The sequence below is a fragment of the Crinia signifera genome, chromosome 7 (genome assembly GCF_055691185.1).
Source record: "Crinia signifera chromosome 7, ASM5569118v1, whole genome shotgun sequence".
NCBI lineage: Eukaryota > Metazoa > Chordata > Amphibia > Anura > Myobatrachidae > Crinia > Crinia signifera.
This window is the reverse complement of record NC_139223.1, coordinates 172,387,234-172,407,341: the sequence shown is the minus strand read 5'-3', so window position 1 is coordinate 172,407,341 and position 20,108 is coordinate 172,387,234. Positions and strand designations below refer to the sequence as shown.

The 20,108-nt window shown below is 47.1% G+C and overlaps 2 protein-coding genes across 4 annotated transcripts in view; one reads left to right on the top strand and one right to left on the bottom strand.

Moving 5' to 3' along the window:
- Positions 1–7,473, top strand: part of MAP3K13 (mitogen-activated protein kinase kinase kinase 13) — an 83,203-nt gene extending 75,730 nt beyond the window's left edge. For all 3 annotated transcript variants that reach the window (XM_083154389.1, XM_083154388.1, XM_083154390.1), the window contains exons 12-13: positions 896–1,264; positions 1,466–7,473. In XM_083154389.1, the coding sequence (XP_083010515.1) occupies positions 896–1,264; positions 1,466–1,561 (465 nt within the window). In that variant the 3' untranslated portion in view covers positions 1,562–7,473. The remainder of the gene's footprint in view (positions 1–895; positions 1,265–1,465) is intronic.
- Positions 7,474–9,378: 1,905 nt separating this feature from the next.
- Positions 9,379–20,104, bottom strand: TMEM41A (transmembrane protein 41A). Its single transcript, XM_083154387.1, has 5 exons — positions 19,842–20,104; positions 16,401–16,554; positions 15,182–15,343; positions 13,493–13,631; positions 9,379–13,396 (listed from the first exon to the last, which is right to left on the bottom strand). The coding sequence occupies exons 1-5, from the start codon at positions 19,943–19,945 to the stop codon at positions 13,182–13,184; spliced, it is 774 nt and encodes a 257-aa protein (XP_083010513.1). The 5' UTR covers positions 19,946–20,104; the 3' UTR covers positions 9,379–13,181.
- Positions 20,105–20,108: the final 4 nt, after the last annotated feature.

The window sequence follows — 20,108 nt, the reverse complement described above, 5'->3', positions numbered from 1 at the left end:
TTCGATCATTTTTTTCACTCTCCTGTCTCTCCCCTCTTCCCCATCTATCCCCCCTTCCTCCTGTCACCCCTGTCTCTCCCCTCTTCCCCATCTCTCCTGTCTTCCTCCTGTCACCCCTGTCTCTCCACTCTTCCTCCAGTCTCCCCCTCTTCCTCCTGTCTCTCTGCTCTTCCTCCAGTTTCTCCCCTCTTCCCCATCTCACCCCTCTTCCTCCAGTCTCCCCGTCTCTCGGTGCTCTCACCCGTCTCTCCCTTCTTCCTCCAGTCTCTCCCCTCTTCTCCATCTCTCTGCTCTTCCTCCAGTCTCTCCCCTCGTACTCCAGTCTCCCCCTGTCTCTCCCCTCTTCCTACAGTTTCTTCCCTCTTCCTCCTGTCTCTCTCCACCTCCTTTTCCAACCTTTCTCTGCCTCTCTTCATTCCTTCTATCTTTCTCTTCCCCTCCTCTTCCCATCTATCTCATAACTCTTTAGTACTCTTTTTGCGCCGCCGGCCGCATCCCCCATAGGTTTCTATGGGGGATGCGAAGCTGCCCGATGTATCAACATCGGGCAGCCCGGCATCGCACCCCAGGGCTATCGCCATTCTGATATGGCGATAGCCCATTGCAGCCTATGGCTACACATCGCACTGCCCGAACAGTGTGTGTGTGGGGGGGGGGGGGGTAATTATACATTTAGTAGATAAAGCATGATATAATAGCCATAGTATTTTCTTTTAAAGTATTTTCGATATTCCTGTCTTAGCAAATGTACTGTGCCGCAGTGAGCATGCCACCTCTGAAAAGTTTTCCGTCTCCTAGGTAACGTGAGCCATAGGCAGCTTCTGGGGTCACTGGAAGAAATTACAGTATTAACCTTTCTTCCCACTAACGCTTTGAATGTGCATCTGCTCCGCAGAATGGAGACGAATCATCGGAGGAGGAAGAGGGAGAGGTCGACAGCGAGGTTGAATTCCCCCGGAGACACAGACCTCCCCGGGGGATGAGCACTTGCCAGTCCTATTCCACCTTCAGTTCAGAGAACTTCTCAGTGTCTGACGGGGAGGAGGGGAACACCAGCGATCACTCCAACAGTCCCGATGACATGGCCGGCAATCGCAAGGACCACTTGGGCGACAGGTTGGAAGACCGTCTATCCCAGACTCCGGAGATTCCCATTGAGATCTCCACGCAGTCTGATGGTTTGTCAGACAAGGAGTGTGCAGTTCGAAGAGTCAAGACGCAGATGTCTTTGGGCAAACTGTGTGCGGAGGAACACAACTACGAGGTATGGGGGTATTTTGTTGCAGCAACATTGACCTGAAGGCTTGGAATGTTCACCTCCGGCCTTCCTCGGTACCACCGAACAAGCCATTGTCTCCTTGTCTGAAGGAGCTTGGCATGGGATGGGTGGCTTTGGGTCTTCAAAAGTTTGGGATTTTAAAAGAAAACAATGCTTACAGTATTAATCTGTTTTGTTTTCCTGCAGAACCCAGGAGAGTCTGACTGCGACACCTCGGATGGAGATTGTTCCGATGCCACTGTAAGAATCAACAACCCCAGCAACTCCTCCACAACCTGGTGAACAGTATTCCGCTGACCCAACATCTCCCAATCCCCAACTGCAATGAAGAGCAGGGTTCTCCGGCCCACTCCCCATTTCCCCTTTATCCCTAAGTGTGACAGTTCCACCGCTAAGCGAGAGGTGGCAGATACGTTGCTGGTCCTGCAAAATCCCCCTTTAGGAATAGGGTTATCTGAAGTCTGCAATAATGAGGGCCCAAAGACTTGGTGGTGACCCCTCAGTAACACGAACAAGCTTCTCATAGGGAGCATTTCAAGAATGGCAGGGATAAATATTGTAACAAAAAACTGTTCAAGGTACTGTAAGATTCCATATTTATTTTTTATTTTTGTGCGTGCGTTCTGGACCCTTTTTATTGTAAGATAGACTTAAAGGTGAAAAGTAAAATAGCACTAAGCGAACGGATCATGGCGATAATTCCTGATGGACCTGGAAGATTTGCTGCTGTTTTTTGTTTTTTTTAGGGACCAAATATTTCATTTTTGTTTTCTTCAATTGATCTTGAAAATACGTCCTTTCTATATGAAGACTGACATGTATGCTTAAGAACAAAGCCTAGGACACACACAGTATCATTGGGACTAATGTCACGGACTAAGGACTACGCCAATTGCATTAGTATTGCTGCATGCAACGCCAAAAAGAAGCAAAAAATGACGCGGATATCAATATGGTGGCTAAAGCAGCGCGCGACTGAAATCTTGCTTGTCGCGATTGTTTCCTGACATAACTGCTCGTAAAGGCTTCAACCATGTTTTCTACCTGCTCGTTAACCCTTCAGTCGCTGCTGATGACGTTCAAGAACATTACTCCCTTCCAAAACAAGCCCGGATCAGGAGTGGGGCCATCTATAAACTGACGCAGGTTGATTTTTTTTTCCAGGACAAGCTTTTACAGACTCTGATCAAAGACACCAGCACTAGGAAAAGCTTCCTTCCATGTCTGTTAATTTCTCTCCCTCTACGGAGACAGCCGAGTATTTAGAGATTGGAGAGGTCACTTGTTATCCCACTCAGGAGAGATCTCAGCCATTGCCTGATAGTAAAGACCTCTCCGCTCTCCCAACACGCATGTCCTGTTTCCTATAGAGGTAGGAATGTGTCATTTGTAGTGCACCTTTCCCATCTACCTAAAAGCACATGGAACGCAGCATCCTAGGGCAGTTCTGCGGCCCTGATGTGATTTGGGAGCAGCGAATTCTAGTGATTTATCCCGGCAGGCCTCCCTGCGCTTTAACCCGCCCACTGCACGCCATACAGCTCCTTCCTTACCTCCGAAGATGCCTCGTGTGGTGCGTTTGTATCCGGTAACAATAACCGGATTCATGAATTATTCCTGGAGAAGCTGAGGGAAGAGACGAAGTGTATACAACCCAAAAAATACACTATCCGAATCGTTGACCCCCTCATCTTTTCCCACAATGTTGACTTAATATTTATCTTTTTCCCCCTTAAATATCTGATCCGGTTGCCCTGGGAGACTGCACTTAGATGACATTACAGGGAACAGAGTTTGTTATTGGCTAGCGGATGACCCATGCATTTTTGGTGCTGTGAAGAGATTTATTTATAGATGCACCTGAGAGGTTGCGCATATCCCAATTTCCACTTGTCACGTCTTGTGACATAACTCCGAATTTATTTAGCCAATCAGAATTCACCGTAGGGAGTGGATTATTCTTAAATTGACTGTGTTTTCATGTCCATGAGTTTTTTTGTCATTCATGTTTTTTTTCTGTTATTTTATATGTCGTTGTGTGTTAAGCCATCATTTTATTTCTGTGGCAGGTAATTTATTTCCCTGAAAACCTCAGGACCCGGATTCAGGTGACCGTTTATTGGACCCATCTCTTTCATTATGGGTGGGGCCAGCTTTCACATATCAATACGCCAGGAGCCGGTGACATCACAGCAATATGACTTATAAGGCTCTTTGTACCTCGCTGATGTCACACGCTCCAAGTGATTTGAGACTGAATACTGGTTTTGCTCATGTGGCGAAATGCGCTATTTGCAGGCAACAAGTTCCCCTTGGGCTTGGGGCGCAGCTGTAAGCTTGGACCTTACAGTGTGGGTCTCCGTGCAATCACCTGAATCTGGCAATGCTTTTTATGACTGAATTTGTTTACACATATCTGCACATTTAACCCTTCTGCTGCTGGACGGAACATGCAAACCACCCCACAGAATAATTAGCGTGGTCAGCCACTGAGATCAGTGATTGCCTTGCACAGTCACTGACTGGAGAGAATATATAGGCCCAGTATTGACTCTGATATAATGACACAGCGTGTGGTTATATAATCACATGCTAATTGCAAAATATGGCTAACGAGAGTATTTATCATAAGTAACCTATTAGCACAACAACTGTGAATAATACCCCTTTTAGACTGCGGGCAATACCCGGGAATATTGTACATCAGTGGTGTCAAACTCATGACCCTCCAGCTGTTGTGGAACTACACGTCCCAGCATGCTCTGCCACAGATTTTATATAATGGATTGCTAAAATTGTGACAGGGCATGCTGGGACGTGTAGTTCCATAACAGCCGGAGGGCCATGAGTTTGACACCGCTGTTGTACATGAACGCACATGAGTTTGGGTTTTTATGCAGTCTGAATGGGTTCATTTAAAATAACTCCGGTCAAAAGCATTTCAACCCGGTCCTGAACGGGTTAACCGGGAAGCTGCACCCTGGGACCCGTTCACAGTAATGGACCTTGCATTGAGTCGACCACTGAAGGTCGAAAGGCCTTAAGTCGACACTGGAAATAGGTTGACAGTGGAATAGGTCGACAGTCAAAAGGTCAACGTGGGTCTTTCATGGTTTTTTGTCCCGAATGTTGACCCAGTCGACATGGGAACCATCTGTGTACAGCATCCCCTCACCATGGATGGTGGGGTATGAAATACCGCCTGTCGGCACATGTCAGCTCAAATAAAAACATGAAAAACTCATGTTGACCTTCCCATTGTGTCAACCTTCTGACCTTACCCATGTCGACCTATTGCAGCTGTCGACCTTAATAGGGTAAACCCAATGACCGTATCCCCTTTGCCAATAAAGCAAAACAAGCAAGCGACTGGGCAAAACCATGCTGCGCTGCAGGTGGGGAAGATGTAACCGGTGCAGAGAGAGTTAGATTTGGGTGGGGTGTGTTCAAACTGCAGTGTAAAAAGAAAGCGGTTTAACATTTGCGGGCTACATGCAAAAGCAGCCAGTATTTACCCAGCACAGATCTACTCCCCTGGCAACGTGGTTTGTTCCAGGCACAAAGCTGCTTTTATTTTATTTATTTTTACCTTACTTACAAACCTGAATCCGACCAGTTATTCTGTACGGATTAGATTTAGCAAACCTTGCAGAAGGGAAAATTGGAAGTGTTGCCCGTAGCAACCAATCAAATTGTAGTTATTTTATAGACTCATACCACCCAACCATCCAGTGTTTAGGGCACTGTCCCGCCATCCTACCCATGTACCATAGTGTCCCGGTTGGTTGGGAGGAAGTATTGTACCGGCTCAGCATCATCTTCAGGGCGTGCAGGGTCCCGATTTACAGCTCCTGACATTTGGGAGATATATAGAATGTGCAAGAATTTGATTGGTTGCTATAGCCAACACCCCGCGCTTCCTCTTTTTTAGAATGCTCAATAAATCTCCCCCTTTAGATTTCAGAATCCTCTGAAAGCTGGTTCCATCCTCTGCACATGGTGGAGGCTCGAAATGCACCAGCGGTGAGCCTAATTATTCACTGGTTCCGAGAAAGCTTGCCGAGTTAATGATGTCACTGGTTCCTAGTGAAGTGATAGGCTCAAGTTAATGATTTCACTAGTTCCTAGTGAAGTGATAGGCTCAAGTTAATGATGTCACTAGTTCCTAGTGAAGTGATAGGCTCAAGTTAATGATGTCACTAGTTCCTAGTGAAGTGATAGGCTCAAATCCGGTGCAGCCCATAAATCAGGAAACAGAGAAAGTACAATCAGCTTCCAACTGTCATGTTACAGGCTGTTTTTTTTTTAAATGACAGGAGATGATTGGTCGGTACTTTGGTGCAGATTTATTAGAGTGATACTTTTGGTATCACTCGTTACAAATGATAAATAGCCAATCAGCTTGGACAGATTTGGTTGCTGGTCCATTTATCATTCTTAACAAGACTATCATCACCTGTCCCTTTCTCTCAGTTTACTTTATCGTGCTCCCATAGACCTCACTGTCCCTATTGCACAGGACGTGCAATGTTCCTTATTATTTCATTTCCCTGCAGCAGCAGCAAGTGGGGTAATTGTACCAACATAACTCTGTCCTTGCCGGGGAGAGCCACAACGCCGCAGCCTCCGGCGGAGATCTGCGAGCGTTAATCTCTGTGTAGCACCTTAGGGAGAATGATAGGAAATGTTTAATTGTTATGTTATCTTTAACAGTATTGTATGGAATTTTAAATTATTTCATTTTTTTGGTCTGTCGTGTAGCAGGACTACATTGCGATTTTAAGTTATATGATGTTTTAATTAACATTATTTCTGTAATGATTTTTTTTTTTTTTTCTGTAGATCAGAATGTCTGCGTTTTATCATTGGCAGCACAATTATTCCTTTGTTCTGAAAGGGAGCGAATAGGATTTTACGATCGATGTGTTTACGGATAGGAATTTAGAGTGAGCCCTTATTGGCTTAGGAGGGACCCGCGTCCATCCCAGGAATAGAGCCAGGGAATTGGGATCTTGCTCCTTACCCCTCTATAGAAGGTGGACATGCAGCAGTGAATTTTCACGGGCGATTATACATCACTGGATGTGCGTACCCCTTACTCTAAATTACTAAAGTTTCTAGAAGTTGCCCATAGCAACTAATCAGATTTCTCTATTGCATCCTAGAAAATGATCAAATCCGTTTGGTTGCTATAGGCAACATCCCTTTTTAAATTTTTGAAAGCTTTAGTAAATTTTACCCCTAAGCTCATATTTATTACTTTATTGAAAGCACACATATGATGCATGGGTAAATCGACACAGTACGCTGTCCACAAAGGGCCTGATTCAGAGCCGCAAGCGGCAACTCTGATGTGCGTGCAGTATTTAAAACATAGACCAACTGAGAATCAGGCCCACAAGTGTCGGACGATGTCTCTATAGTCTCATGAATATTGCATTATTCAGCCTATAAAATAGCTGCTTTTGCTGCGTGCAGCGCCCTCTACAGGTAATACACATTCTGTCACAGAGTACAGTACTTGGTTACAGCCTGCAGGTGGCAGCCTACTGTATCGTTGTACTAAATAAGCACACTTGTACGCCTATTGGAATATGTTTCCCAGCCAAGGGAAATGTTTTCCAAAGGAAGTAACATTTTGCCTTTAAAAATTTTTTATGGAGTACCTGTAGTCTGTGCACATAATCCATTGCTGTAGATCAATTCCTTTGTCTCCAGAATAAATGACATTCCTGCCTTCTAGTTAGCATTTTGCTGTAGTTTTACCCATTTCTGGTCCCTTATTCTAGTTTTCTGTTCCGTCTGCGTAGATCAGCGGTGAATTAGAAGGCGTTTGTGATACAAGTACTAAGAATGTGGGGTAGGAATGTAGAGACGCCGGCTGCTAGTGATATAAAATCTATATATTCCCCTCTAGGTTCTTCATTACAGGCGTATAGGATAGCTCACTGATGCCAGTGATGAGCAGCTCATTCCTTTGCTGGTAATCACATTGTCTACTCCATGTGCAGCCGTCATATGACGGCCTTATTCTTACGTTCGCCACTTTTCCCACATCACCCTCGTCCTGCTGTCCTACTCGTACATCTGTCTTTGAACCAGCCCGACCTTTCCTTGTTGTTTGTATGGGGACGGAAAATCCGAATGAATATTAAAGCAAACAAATGCATGGAATTAAAAGCCAGTGTACCTTATACCTTGTCAGACTCTTTATTCGTCTACTTTTCTTTGTGAATATGGTGAGATGGGTGGGTTTAAGGCCGGGTACAGACTGGAGAGATATTGGTCAACCTATCGGCTGGATTGTTCAGTGGTTACCAGTGATTTGTGCTGTCATTAGTGAGGTTCTCTGGGTGGTCCAGCTGTAGAATCAACCACAAGACACAGCTCTTAGTGCCATGCTGCCACCTCAGGGGCTAATTCAGAAGCTAATTCTAATGTGCGAAATTATGCAAAAGACAGAGATGCAGCACTGGATAACAGTGGTTTAAGTTTACACCGGGAGTACAGGGTCAGACAGACTGTGGTGCCCGTGCCGAGGCTTCCCCCCCCCAGTCCGTCTGATTCTTTAGTACAAGACACTGGACTCAGAATGTGGGCAGTGGAAACACCAACATCCCACACACCAGTGGAGATGCTGCTGGCAGAATTCCAACAGGGGGCAGGTGCTGGGGAACTAAGAGTTAGGGTGCGGGGGATAGGATTGGGCTGTAGGGTCCCCAGCTCTCGGGATTCTGTTCAGTGGGATGCTGAGGTGCACCTGAGTCTTACACGCGCAAACCTAATGTTTAATGTAGGCTGTACACATATAATATATCACAAAGTATTATTATTAAGTGTAGTAAACAAATTAATGTTTGGGCCCTTGGTTATAATGCAGGTGCTGTGGTGACCCGAACCCCTTGCCTTGTTTTTGGTTTGAATGGTCTTTGATTTTCATGATGAAGCCTGTTGTGAATGTAGTCACCAACCCTAGGACATCTCATACCACTATCAGACTTGTTTGCTGAGAAGTTACCAACTATAAACGCTGTGTAATCTTCTGAGTCTAAGCCCTGAACCTGGTAAAGAGAAGGGCCAGGATGTAGTTTGGGGTCAGACCTATCAGTACTGGGTTGATACCCATTCATATGCAAATCCCGAGATTTGGGAGCGAGTGTGAAAGAGGCATCACAGACTATTGTAGTCATTTTAAAACCAGTTGAAACACTTGTGTAATCCGAGGATGTTGGAAAGTGTGGTACAGGCGGAATTCTACAGTAGCAACACGGACGTTTCATTGTGAAAATACACAACTATGAGGAACATAAAATTGTGTCAGATACACCCGTTAGTAACTTCATTTAGCGGTAATTACAAACATTATACTGGTGGGTGGCAGAAAGGTTGGCAGGCGGCGGTAGTCAGCGGTGGGTGGTAGAATTTGAAGAAAAAAAAACATTTCAAAACACTGGGCGGCCCTCTGATTTGCTGAGAGTGCTCTCACCCAATCAGAGGCCTCACATTTAGGCAGAAGCTGATTCGCTAAGAGAGCGCTTTTGAAATGTTTTTTTTTTCTTCAAATTCTGCTGACTACCGCGTCTGCCAGCCCTCCTCCCGCCTGCTCTGCTGAACCGCTGCCCACCGCTAGCTTTCCTGGCGCCCTTCCCACTGACTACGTACGATCGCATGTGGTTAAAAATCACATGCGATCGCACATGCAATGCGATAGATATTATTTTCGACACATCATATCAAGACGTGACATTCGATTGGCAGGCCTGCGCATCGCGTCGAGTGACACATGCAATTACATGCGATTTGTTGTGACGATTTATCAAAATCACATGCCATATCTCACGTGTATGGGCACCATCAGGGGAAGGAACAAGGACATACAATAGTACATCACGATGAGAGAAACGCATCAATCTGTAACGAGATTCTAGCTGTGAAATCTGCCTTATACAGTATGTCCAACTTGAATCCTAAAGTGACCTCTATTGTTTCATTAAGTTCCCGGTAAGGGTAAAACCTACTGACTTTATGCAATTAACCAAAGAGACGCAACCATCACCACAAGCAAACCAACACTGATGAATTCACACACGGGCGAGGAGGCGGTTTAACACTTCTGTATAATATACATTTCCTCTGATAAAAAAGAGGCGATATAAAACAAGCATTTACCAGTGGTCTACGTGTAAACAATTCAGGTTTATAAGGCACATATTGCATTAAGATCACAGATGTACTGTATATACTGTATAGGATGAGAAGAAATCTCAGCCGGAGCGGATCTGGTTCACATCATTTAAAACAGGTCATCTGCGTATTGAGGACGTCACTTAACCCTTCGAGTGCCAACAACTCGGGGAGAGATGTTCAGCATATCCGCTAAAAATCCCAGCGTCACTCACGTTTGTTATATAAATTCAAATAAAAAAATATTGTGTAAAAAGAAAAAAAAAAAAAGATTTTATTTCCTATATAAGGTAACATTACAGGTCATGTTTGCTCGGCATTTTTAACACCTATTTTGACAAATTCACTTCGCACTCAAAGGGTTAAGAGCCATACGGCAACGAGGCGCATTAAAATGCCTTGGGGGTAACTACAAGCCAACGCTGCTTGGTGCCTTTAACTGTGAAAGTGAAACAAAATTATCATTGAGGTTTAACATTTTGGAGTTGAATGCAGCAGCCGCCACTTAGTAAATTAGCCCCAGGTCTCATACAGTCTCTACATGTTCCACTAAACACACACACAAAGGAATATGCCTGCTCTGAGCGCCCAGGAGACACCGCTGCAATATAGAAAGCAATAGCAACCAATCAGATTGTACTACTTACTTATACCCCTTTTACACCGCCGAAAAATCCGGGTCAGCGGCGGGTCAGACCCGGATCTTCGGCAGTGTAAATCCCTAACGCCGTGTCCCTTTACACGGGACTTCTACCCAGGTCCTGACCTGGGTAGAACACGGCTAGAACCTGGGTAGAGGGCGGTGTATATGGGAACGCCGGGTCGGATGACCCGGCTCCCATTTACATGAATAGGGAACGTCCAACCTGCGGACCGCAGCGTCCGCAGGTTGGACGGGTTGTCAGCCTGACACTGACAGCCGGCGCTGCTGTCTGCTATACCCTGCAGACAGCAGCGGCGGCGGGGGAGGGAGGTGAACGGATGCCTGTGTGCGGCATCCATTCACCTCCTGTGCGACGGCGGGGGGGGGGGGGGGGTGCGTGCGGTGACTGGGGGCAGCCTAGCAGCTTACCTTAGTGCTGGGCTGCCCCCAACAGCGTTCCGGTCCGGCGGCAGTGATTGGCGCTTGGAGATGACATCATCCTGTCATCTCCAAGCACCGGGAGGGGAGGGGGAGGAGGGGTGCGGGCCGGGCTGTCCGCCCGGTGTAAATTGCACCAAACGCCGGGTCGCACCCGGCTTGAACCTGGGTCTAAAAAAGCCGGGTGCGACCCGGCGTTTTGGTGTAAAAGGGGTATTATTCAGCACCTGGCTGGAGGGCCAAAGTGATGGGGAACTCCAGCTGTTTTTGAACTACACATCCCAGCATGCCTTGCAACAGTTTTAGCATGACCACATATCAAAACTGTAGCAGGACATGCTGGATTGTGTTGTTCAACAACAGCTGGAGGGCCGAAGGTCCCTCATTCCTGTTCTAGAACATATTAGATGGAATCTGTTTGGTTGCCCATAGCAACATACCACCTTAGTAAATAAGCCCCGGAGACGGTATTGTGTGTCCCGTGTGCTGGAAGCTAGTTGTTTCAATTCCCAGATGGCTGATAGACAATGTCGAGGTCAACACCATATAGTCGACACATGAAAAGGTTGACATGAGGCACACTAATGGGGGGTCCACATGTTTAGGTGTCGACACTGGCACAAAAGCGTGAAAAACTCAGGATGACCTTTTAACGTGTCAACCTTTTCTTCTTTAGCTTTTGTAGTATCGGCCTTGTGCATGTCGACATTGGCACTGCCAACCTAACTTACCCCACCCGTTTGTTACACCGAGTAGCGAGAAATAAGCGGAGCGGCGCAGATTTATACTACGGGATAAGTCTGAGCTGTGGTCGTGCTCAGTCCTGGATACGGCGGTGTGTCCTGCGCAGGAAGGAACACCCCGATAATGTGCCCTTCCCGCACCCCTATCTCAGCTATACTAAGAGCCCTGCTCCCCAAGAACACAGCCCTCTTCTGCCCCGCTCCACAGAACCTATGTCCCTAGCACGGAACGTGGTTACATCGCCCCAACTCTCCCCATCGGCCTATGCCAACGTCCGCCCCTGTGAAAATGCTGCAATCTTGCCCTCCGGCAGGAACACAACCCCATCCCATTGGGCATTGCCCCGTGCCTTGTCCATTGAGCACTCTGTAAATTCATTGGTCCTAGTGAATGGACAGGCTGCAATGCCAACATGTTTGTAGCTGACCAGTGCACTATAAGTCCCAGCAGCTTTTCAGTGCGGTGCAGAAAGGGGCATATAGTCAGGAGACAAGGGACGTCCAAAAGTAAGACTCATCTGCTCCTCACTAAAGGGTTGATTCTGGTTGGTTGGCAAGAGCAAACTCCTTCTTTAATGGGCAAAACCATGCTGCAGTGCAGGTGGGGCAGATGTAACATGTGCAGAGAGAGTTAAATTTGAGTGGGGTGTGTTCAAACTTAAATCTAAATTGCAGTGTAATAACAAAGCAGCCAGTATTTACCCTGCACAGAAACAAAATAACGCACACATATCTAACTCTCTCTGCACGTTTCATCTGCCCCCCCCCCCCCCCTGCAGTGCAGCATGGTTTTGTCCATTAAAAGAGTAACCCCCAAAGTCCTAAAGTCATCTCAATCTAACGTCATTTCACAAGTCACCCAATCGGATTTCATTTGATCATCGTTTACCGTATACAGATATATTACATATTGCACTGAACGCTGCCATTGGGCGAAACGACATCACATTATCCAACATGTAGAATTTACAGTAAGAGAAATAGAAAAATCTATATATATTTAAAAAGGAAACAGGAGTAGGCAACACCCCATTCCCAAAGCGGCAGTATATATTTTCACACGCCACGAATAAAATAAATAACCACAGATAATGAAAGCTCCCTTTTTCGTACTAAAGTGCCCTAAACAAGCAGCCTGTGCTCTGAAGAAGACCCAAGGTTGCGCCATTATTAGAAGAATGGAAGCAGCCGCTGATATTGCACCGTAGGGTGTATATAAGACTGTAGCATCCCGGTGGGAATTGCCCGACCCGCTAGCATTTAAAAATAGAAAAATCTAAATTTCCCTTATCTCGAGCAGTTCCCTACCGTGACCAGATACAAATAGCGGAGAGGTATAAAGTACGCCCACAGACGACACCTACAAATTCTTAGTATACACGATATAAAAGTGTAGTTTAAAAACTGACCGATAGTCACTGAGAACGCACAACCAAATGTTCTCATGCGGAGGTCCTTCTGGAACAGCGGTGGCTGGAACACCAGACTCTGGAAGTCGGGATTCAGGTGGTCCTTTCTCCAACATCAGAATCGACAGTTGGAATCCCAACTTACACAGGCTAAATTTCCCCTTGTGGGGTAAACAACCCCCATAGAGCGAGAATAGAATAGGTGGCAAGCGCAGCTTGCCACCGAGCCCGCAAGGGGCTTGATTGTGCACGCCCCCGTCGGGGTCCTGGCAATCGGGATTCCGATGTTGGAGAAATGACAGAATCCCAACTGTCAGAAACTCATTCCATACCCCTGGAAGGACAGGGGGGGGGGAACGTATTGCTAATTTCATACATTAAGACATACTGTACAGTCACAGGCCTATCAATACAAGTCCGCTTTCTCCGTAGCATCTGAGATTCTGTAGAGCGAGGAAACTGCAGTCAGAGAAGCCGAACAATCCTCATGTGGACTTTTTGCCGTTCATCAGGTTCTTCCTTTGCAGTAGACCCAGGTTGTGGTGGCTGTAGCGCTTGAGGATGGTGCCGGGGACAAGAGCAACAAGCGCTATCCCTAGCAGCTTCAGAAACATTCCCCAGGAGAACATGTTGTCTAGAGATTTGATCTCTGACAAAATGGAGCCTGCCTGGACGCAGATGAAGTTATAAGGCAGGAGACCTGCGTGCGGGAACAAGACGACATTACCGCTTGGTTTTGGGCTTGACAGCTGTTTCATCAAACTGCCGACGTGTGAAACGGAAAGTGTCTACTTACCAATAAGGACTGAGAAGAAAAACTGTTGTACAGGGATGTTGAGGATTGGTGAAGAGAGATTCAAGAACCAGTTCGGCGTCATGGGGAACAGACGCAGGAAGAGGAGAAAGAAGAACAAGCCGCTGCGGTTCTCTTCAATCTACGGAAAGACAAACAAATGTCGACAATGGTCTATGGCAATAGATCATTATGCGGACCGCATTTTAAAAATGTATCAGTTGTCGGCATCTTAGAAGCGAAGACGGCGGTAATTAGATTTTCATTTCAACCTCTTCTTGTCAGACGTTACCAGCCAGACCTATTCCCGGTACGCCATCGCTATGGAAAGCCGTCCACTCCATCACTCATCTGCTGGTAGTACCAGCAGATGAGCAGCTGGGCCAGTGATGACATGGGAGCGGGCATCAGCTCTGACCCGTACACACTGGGGGCGGCTTTGGAGCTGAAAGCAGCTCAAACGGCAAAACCGAGCTTTCAGCTTAAAGTCGCCCGGTGTGTATGGGCCTATACAAATAGTAAACAAAACCCAATACAAACTGAACAGATGAAATGATAAAAATGTTGTGCATTTGCACAATAAGGCTCATATGCACCAGTGTGGAAGTTGCAGGCATCGGTGCGGTTGTGGTGATTTAGCCGCAGTGATTTAAAAGTCAAATTATACTTAATTATCACAGATTCCATTTCATCAGGCTCGGTACCAAGGGACTGGCCAATAGCAGATGTAGTGCCAATATATAAAAAAGGGAAGTAAAACACATCCAGGAACTTATAGACCCGTAAGTCTGAGATCTATAATGGGGAAATTACTGCAGGGTAATATAGTGTTCACGCTAGGCTGTTTTAGCGGGACACTGCGCCCTGTCCCTCTAGCAGCGCCCTACTAAAACAGCCTGCTGCCTGGCCCCACTGGCAACACGGGGAAGCCCAGAGCCACCATAGATGATGTCAGCGGGTTCAGACAGCCTCCCTTTGTGACGGCTGTGGCTGGGCTCGCCTCCTTTCGTGACGTCTGTGGCATAGCCTGCCCCCTTTCGTGAGGTCTGTAGCCTGGGCCCACCCCCTTTCGTGATGTCACGGCCTGGGCAAGCCCACAACAAAGAACATTTCTATGGGGGGGGTATTCAGTCTGGGATTCCGACTGTCGGAAACGTCCCGACAGTCGGAATCCCGGGCCATTTTCAGTTCTCTCGACCGCAACTCGACTGTTTATATTCAAAGTACTGACAGTCGAGAGCCGAAAAGTACGAGGATTGGCGACAATACAGATCCGACCTGTTTTAAAGTCCGATCTGGTTTTTTTGTAAACTGCCTTCAATGCAGTCAGAAATGGCAGCATTGTATAGATGACGAACGCTATCTCCGCCAGTGGAAATAGCACCAGGGACGGAATACCGCCCTATTAGACAAAGCCTGGCTTCTGACAATGACATCCGCCTTCTATGTAATACAGTATTGGCAGAAATTGCGCCCCTGTGTGGCAGGTTCTAGAATACTACTAAAAAAAAAAAAGGTAAACCTGTCATATTAGTGATAGTCCCATAGGATTGTGTTTATGAATGGGAAGGGAAGTAAAGTCTCCTATACACTTAAATGGCGCACGGATCAGAAGATGAGCGTATTTATCTGCGGACACCGTCCATGCACAAACATCATGGTGGTTCCGGATCATCCGGTACGAGCGGTTACCTTAGCCTGCAGCATGGAGATCTTCCCGGGGAAATACGTGACAACGATCTGCTTGCCGAATGCCTGGGAGAGCAGGTAGCAGCATGTGGCCCCCAGAGAGGTTAGTGTGCAACACAAGAAGAGGCCTAGCCAGGGGCCAAACAGGGCTCCACCGAGAAGGTTCTACAGGGACAATGGGAGAAGATAATCTGGATCATCTGTGCACTTTGTTTTATTAATATCAAAACAACAAGTAGGCTCCTCCTGCCCCACCCCCCGGAATGTATACAGTACAACACCCCCAGAAGGTAAAAAGGGTACAGTATGACTGCCCAAGCCAGCACCCCACTCCCCCCCCCCTCCCCATAAAGTGTGCAGTGTGATTCCACCTACACTCCCCCCCCCCCCCTAAGGAAGGTGTACAGCGTGACCCCTCCTACAAACACACCCTCCCCAAGGTAGGCGTACAGCGTGACTCCTCCTACACACACACACACACACCCTCCCCAAGGTAGGTGTACAGCGTGACTCCTCCTACACACACACACCCTCCCCAAGGTAGGTGTACAGCGTGACTCCTCCGACACACACACACACCCTCCCCAAGGTAGGTGTACAGCGTGACTCCTCCTACACACACCCTCCCCAAGGTAGGTGTACAGCGTGACTCCTCCTACACACACACACACCCTCCCCAAGGTAGGTGTACAGCGTGACTCCTCCTACACACACACACACCCTCCCCAAGGTAGGTGTACAGCGTGACTCCTCCTACACACACACACCCTCCCCAAGGTAGGTGTACAGCGTGACTCCTCCTACACACACACACACACCCTCCCCAAGGTAGGTGTACAGCGTGACTTCTCCTACACACACACACACACACACACCCTCCCCAAGGTAGGTGTACAGCGTGACTCCTCCTACACACACCCTCCCCAAGGTAGGTGTACAGCGTGACTCCTCCTACACACACACATATATATACGCACACACAGTAGGTGTAGGTATACTGTGATGGCAGTTCCCTGGTTTTGGAGATATAGAGGTAGGAGTGTGAGCAGACTGGCCCTGCTGATGGTTTCATTTGCTCCAGCCACAGAGAGTTGGAATATGGTAATATGAAATTGTGCATTAGGTCCTATAGAGCTACATGAATCCATTGCAGCAAAGTGTCACTATGTCCCTGAATACAAACATACAGCACTGAGGTGACGGCGTTACACATTACTATTACCAGAAAGCTGGATCCTGGGATGGCGAAGCTTTGCTTGTACAAGTAGGCGCTACAGAACAGGAGTGTGACATACATCTGGTGTTCCCTCTTATAGTCCCGTAAGAAGTCAGCCAAGTCGCGGAGCTCATCCAGCTGGGAGGGAAACACCAAAGACCTGAGGAAGTAATGGAACACGTAGCAAGATGAGAGCTCAGACAGCAGACGGTTACAGAAAACACACACAGAGGTTATAAACCATACCTGTGTATGCGCTCAACAATAATAAAGAAAAAAGGAAAAACCCTGCATGGGGGGGGGGTGTCTGCATTGCACACACACATAGCACACATGTACATTTCACATCACACACGCGAAATACATACATAGTATATCACACATACAAACACACTGTATGTGCACCTGGACCAGCACCAGCAGCTAGACAGTGCACACACAAGGGAGCTCCAGGCTGTGGCTGCTCCCTCTCATCAGGCGACTTCATCCTGAAACCGGGCACACACCCACCGTGTGCCCGCCGGGCAGTGCTGCAGACACAGCCCACCCCACACTGTCTGTGAGCAATCAGGGTGGCAAACCACCTCATTTACAGCCCACCAGCCAATAGGACGTCAGGATGGGGAGAGAAAGCCCAGCTATATCAGCTACTGGGTGAGAGAGGCGGCGTCATCATCTCCTCATCATCACTACAATCATTACTATGTAGGCGTGGGTGCAGATGCGGCTGGCGGCAGTGAGGAGTACACCCCTCACCCCCCACAGTGATTCCACTGGCCTAGCGGGAGGGGAATGGGGAATGGGGCGGTCCCCCCCCCCCCCCCCCCCACCCTTGGGATCCGACACATACTGTACTGTACACAGACCCAGGACATATTGTACACGGACCCGGCACATACTGTACCGTACCACGGACCCGGCACATACTGTACCGTACCACGGACCCGGCACATACTGTACCGTAACAACGGACCCGGCACATACTGTACCGTAACAACGGACCCGGCACATACTGTACCGTACCACGGACCCGGCACATACTGTACCGTACCACGGACCCGGCACATACTGTACCGTACCACGGACCCGGCACATACTGTACCGTACCACGGACCCGGCACATACTGTACCGTACCACGGACTCAGCAACACACCCTGAAATCAGGCTCATACCACAGAACGCTAAGGTAAAACACGTCAGTTGTTCTTCTGCTCCTGGCGTTAGTGGCCGATTGTTTAATCGTTGACTAAAATTTTTGCGACACAAATGGTTTAAATACAGTTTGTAGCCTTCAAAAGTTCCAAAATTTCCATATTAGAACTACACGAGAGACTGTGCTGAATACATTTCTATGCAACCCTTGTATATTTCGTGTGACCGAGTCTCTGAACCAGTATGCAAATTACTACGATGCAGCACACGTTCCTTTATTCCAAGCCAAGTCCCACTGTCCCTCGTATAGAGTCCACACAGTATAGAAGCTTCACAGATCGATTAATCAGCGCAGTCTCCCGGCACACCCTGATTAATCAGAACGGTTAACATTACTACTATTATTATTTAACTAGGGCGTGTAACGTCAATGCTGCTCATAGTGGGATATGTTTGCGGAGATCCAGAAGAACGATTTTATATGGTACATTTTTATTTTGTAAAATCTTACAAGGATTATCCTAATTAACTTAGATGTTGGATTGTTCAGCACTAGTAAGACTGGCTGCGTACAACTAACAGTGCACATAGAAGGGTACAATTTGATTTAGGCTCTTTGGCTGCAACCCAAACTAGGTCTCAAGTAGCTTTCTTGGCCTCCAGCTAGTGGCATTCATTACCGGCTGCTAGGATTGAAGCGACAGCCTCTTTAATGCTTAGAATTTATTTTACTTGTAAATAAGGGTTGCCGACAGCTAATAAAGGTGTGGGTGCTTTAGTCCAGCAACATCCTAGGCAAAAAGGATGGGTATTACAACCAAACAAAGGCAAGATAAATGCTATTGTTAGCAGCTGTCATTCACTTCCTTGCAGTGGTTTCTGTGACGGTGCTAGGGGGGGTACAGGACAAAGTATATTCAGGATGAAAAACAGCACCGTTAGGTTTGGGTAAATTTGCATTTTTTTTCTATCTGGTTCTTTTTTAAATGATCCATTGCTCAATAAATGGCAGGTAAATCCATGTTATCAATCGTTTATAATGCTACGTGTAATCCAGCGCCCATCCTCCTCCTCCTCCTCTTCAGCCCTTCTGTACTGGACACGTAATTTGCTATCTGATTTCACACACTCTTCTGCTAAACTTAGCCCTGGGTATGCCACGCCGCATTATCTGCAGGGCTTCCAAACCTGGGGTTAAAGACGTCATCTGATACTTTTATTTTGGATAGGTCTGTGGTGTAAACAATTCCACTTATCCAGCCCTAAAATAAAAGGGACTTCTCATACCACCCATTGGAAATGGCATTTTTAAAATCACTATTCCTCTGTTGCTGGTAGAAATGACGTATGGGGACTCACCCAATTTATATTATCATCTGCAGGTTACAGACAAAGCTAGCTCTTTCTGTTACTGAAGAAGTCTTAAGGTGGCCATACACACGCAGATTTATCTTCAGATCTGGCTGGTTGGAACAAAAACATGGTTATGGATGAGAGCATATGACAGTTGACCATTTGCTTGGAAATGCTGGAAACTGACAAACTGTCACTCAACCATAACCATGTTTTTGTTCCAACCAGCCAGATCTGAAGATAAATCTTACTAGTGTATGGGTACCTTTACACCGCTACCTACATTACTATATATACAGACCCAGTAATCGCAACAAAACCATGTACTCAAATGTAAAACTAGAATACACACACACACGTCAGATCTTCTGCACTTGGTCCAATCAATAGACACCCTTGTATGTGTCCCTAACACCGATATAAATGAGCCAGATCTTCTGCACTTGGTCCAATCAATAGACACCCTTGTATGTGTCCCTAACACCGATATAAATGAGCCAAAGTGGGTTAAATAAAATAAACAAAACTTAAATAAAAACAGATCCCCGCGCGCTGCTGATGCCTGTACCGCCTCTATTTAACCCATTAAACTGATCCATAGGAATGAGCAGCTGCTCAGGACAATGCAGGTCACAGGGACATGTGAGTGGACTTTGGCTGCAGTGATCACACATCCAGCACCACAATAAGGGTAGGGGACCTGCATCTCTATACTACATACTCAGTACTGTACTGTGTAATAGCAGCAGTACACCTGTACTACACAATAATACCATATACTGTATATTGGAAGCCATTCCCAGCACTGCACAGGGGCAGGCAGCTGTCATTACTATACACACACATCAGGTACAACTTCTAAGTACTGACTGCCCGCCAGTACCCCCACTATACATGCACCCTGCCACCCACTCCACCCGGACCACATTCCCAGTGCACACCTCTCAGCCTCCCGTCCATGGCCGGGGCGCAGCCTGGTGCTCAGGACATACAGGTAGAAGGTAGCGCAGCCAAACACAAGGAAGAAGCCGGCGAGAGAGCGCATGGTGCCTGCCAGGAGGACAGCAGAAGCAGCACGGAACCCAGTCTACATGCCCGCTATATTCGGGGGAGCGCATTTAGAAGGGACCGGAAGTAAAGTGGGGCGTGGGATAGTTACCATGGTTACAATAATACAATGTTATTGCTACACATCCATGACCATCACA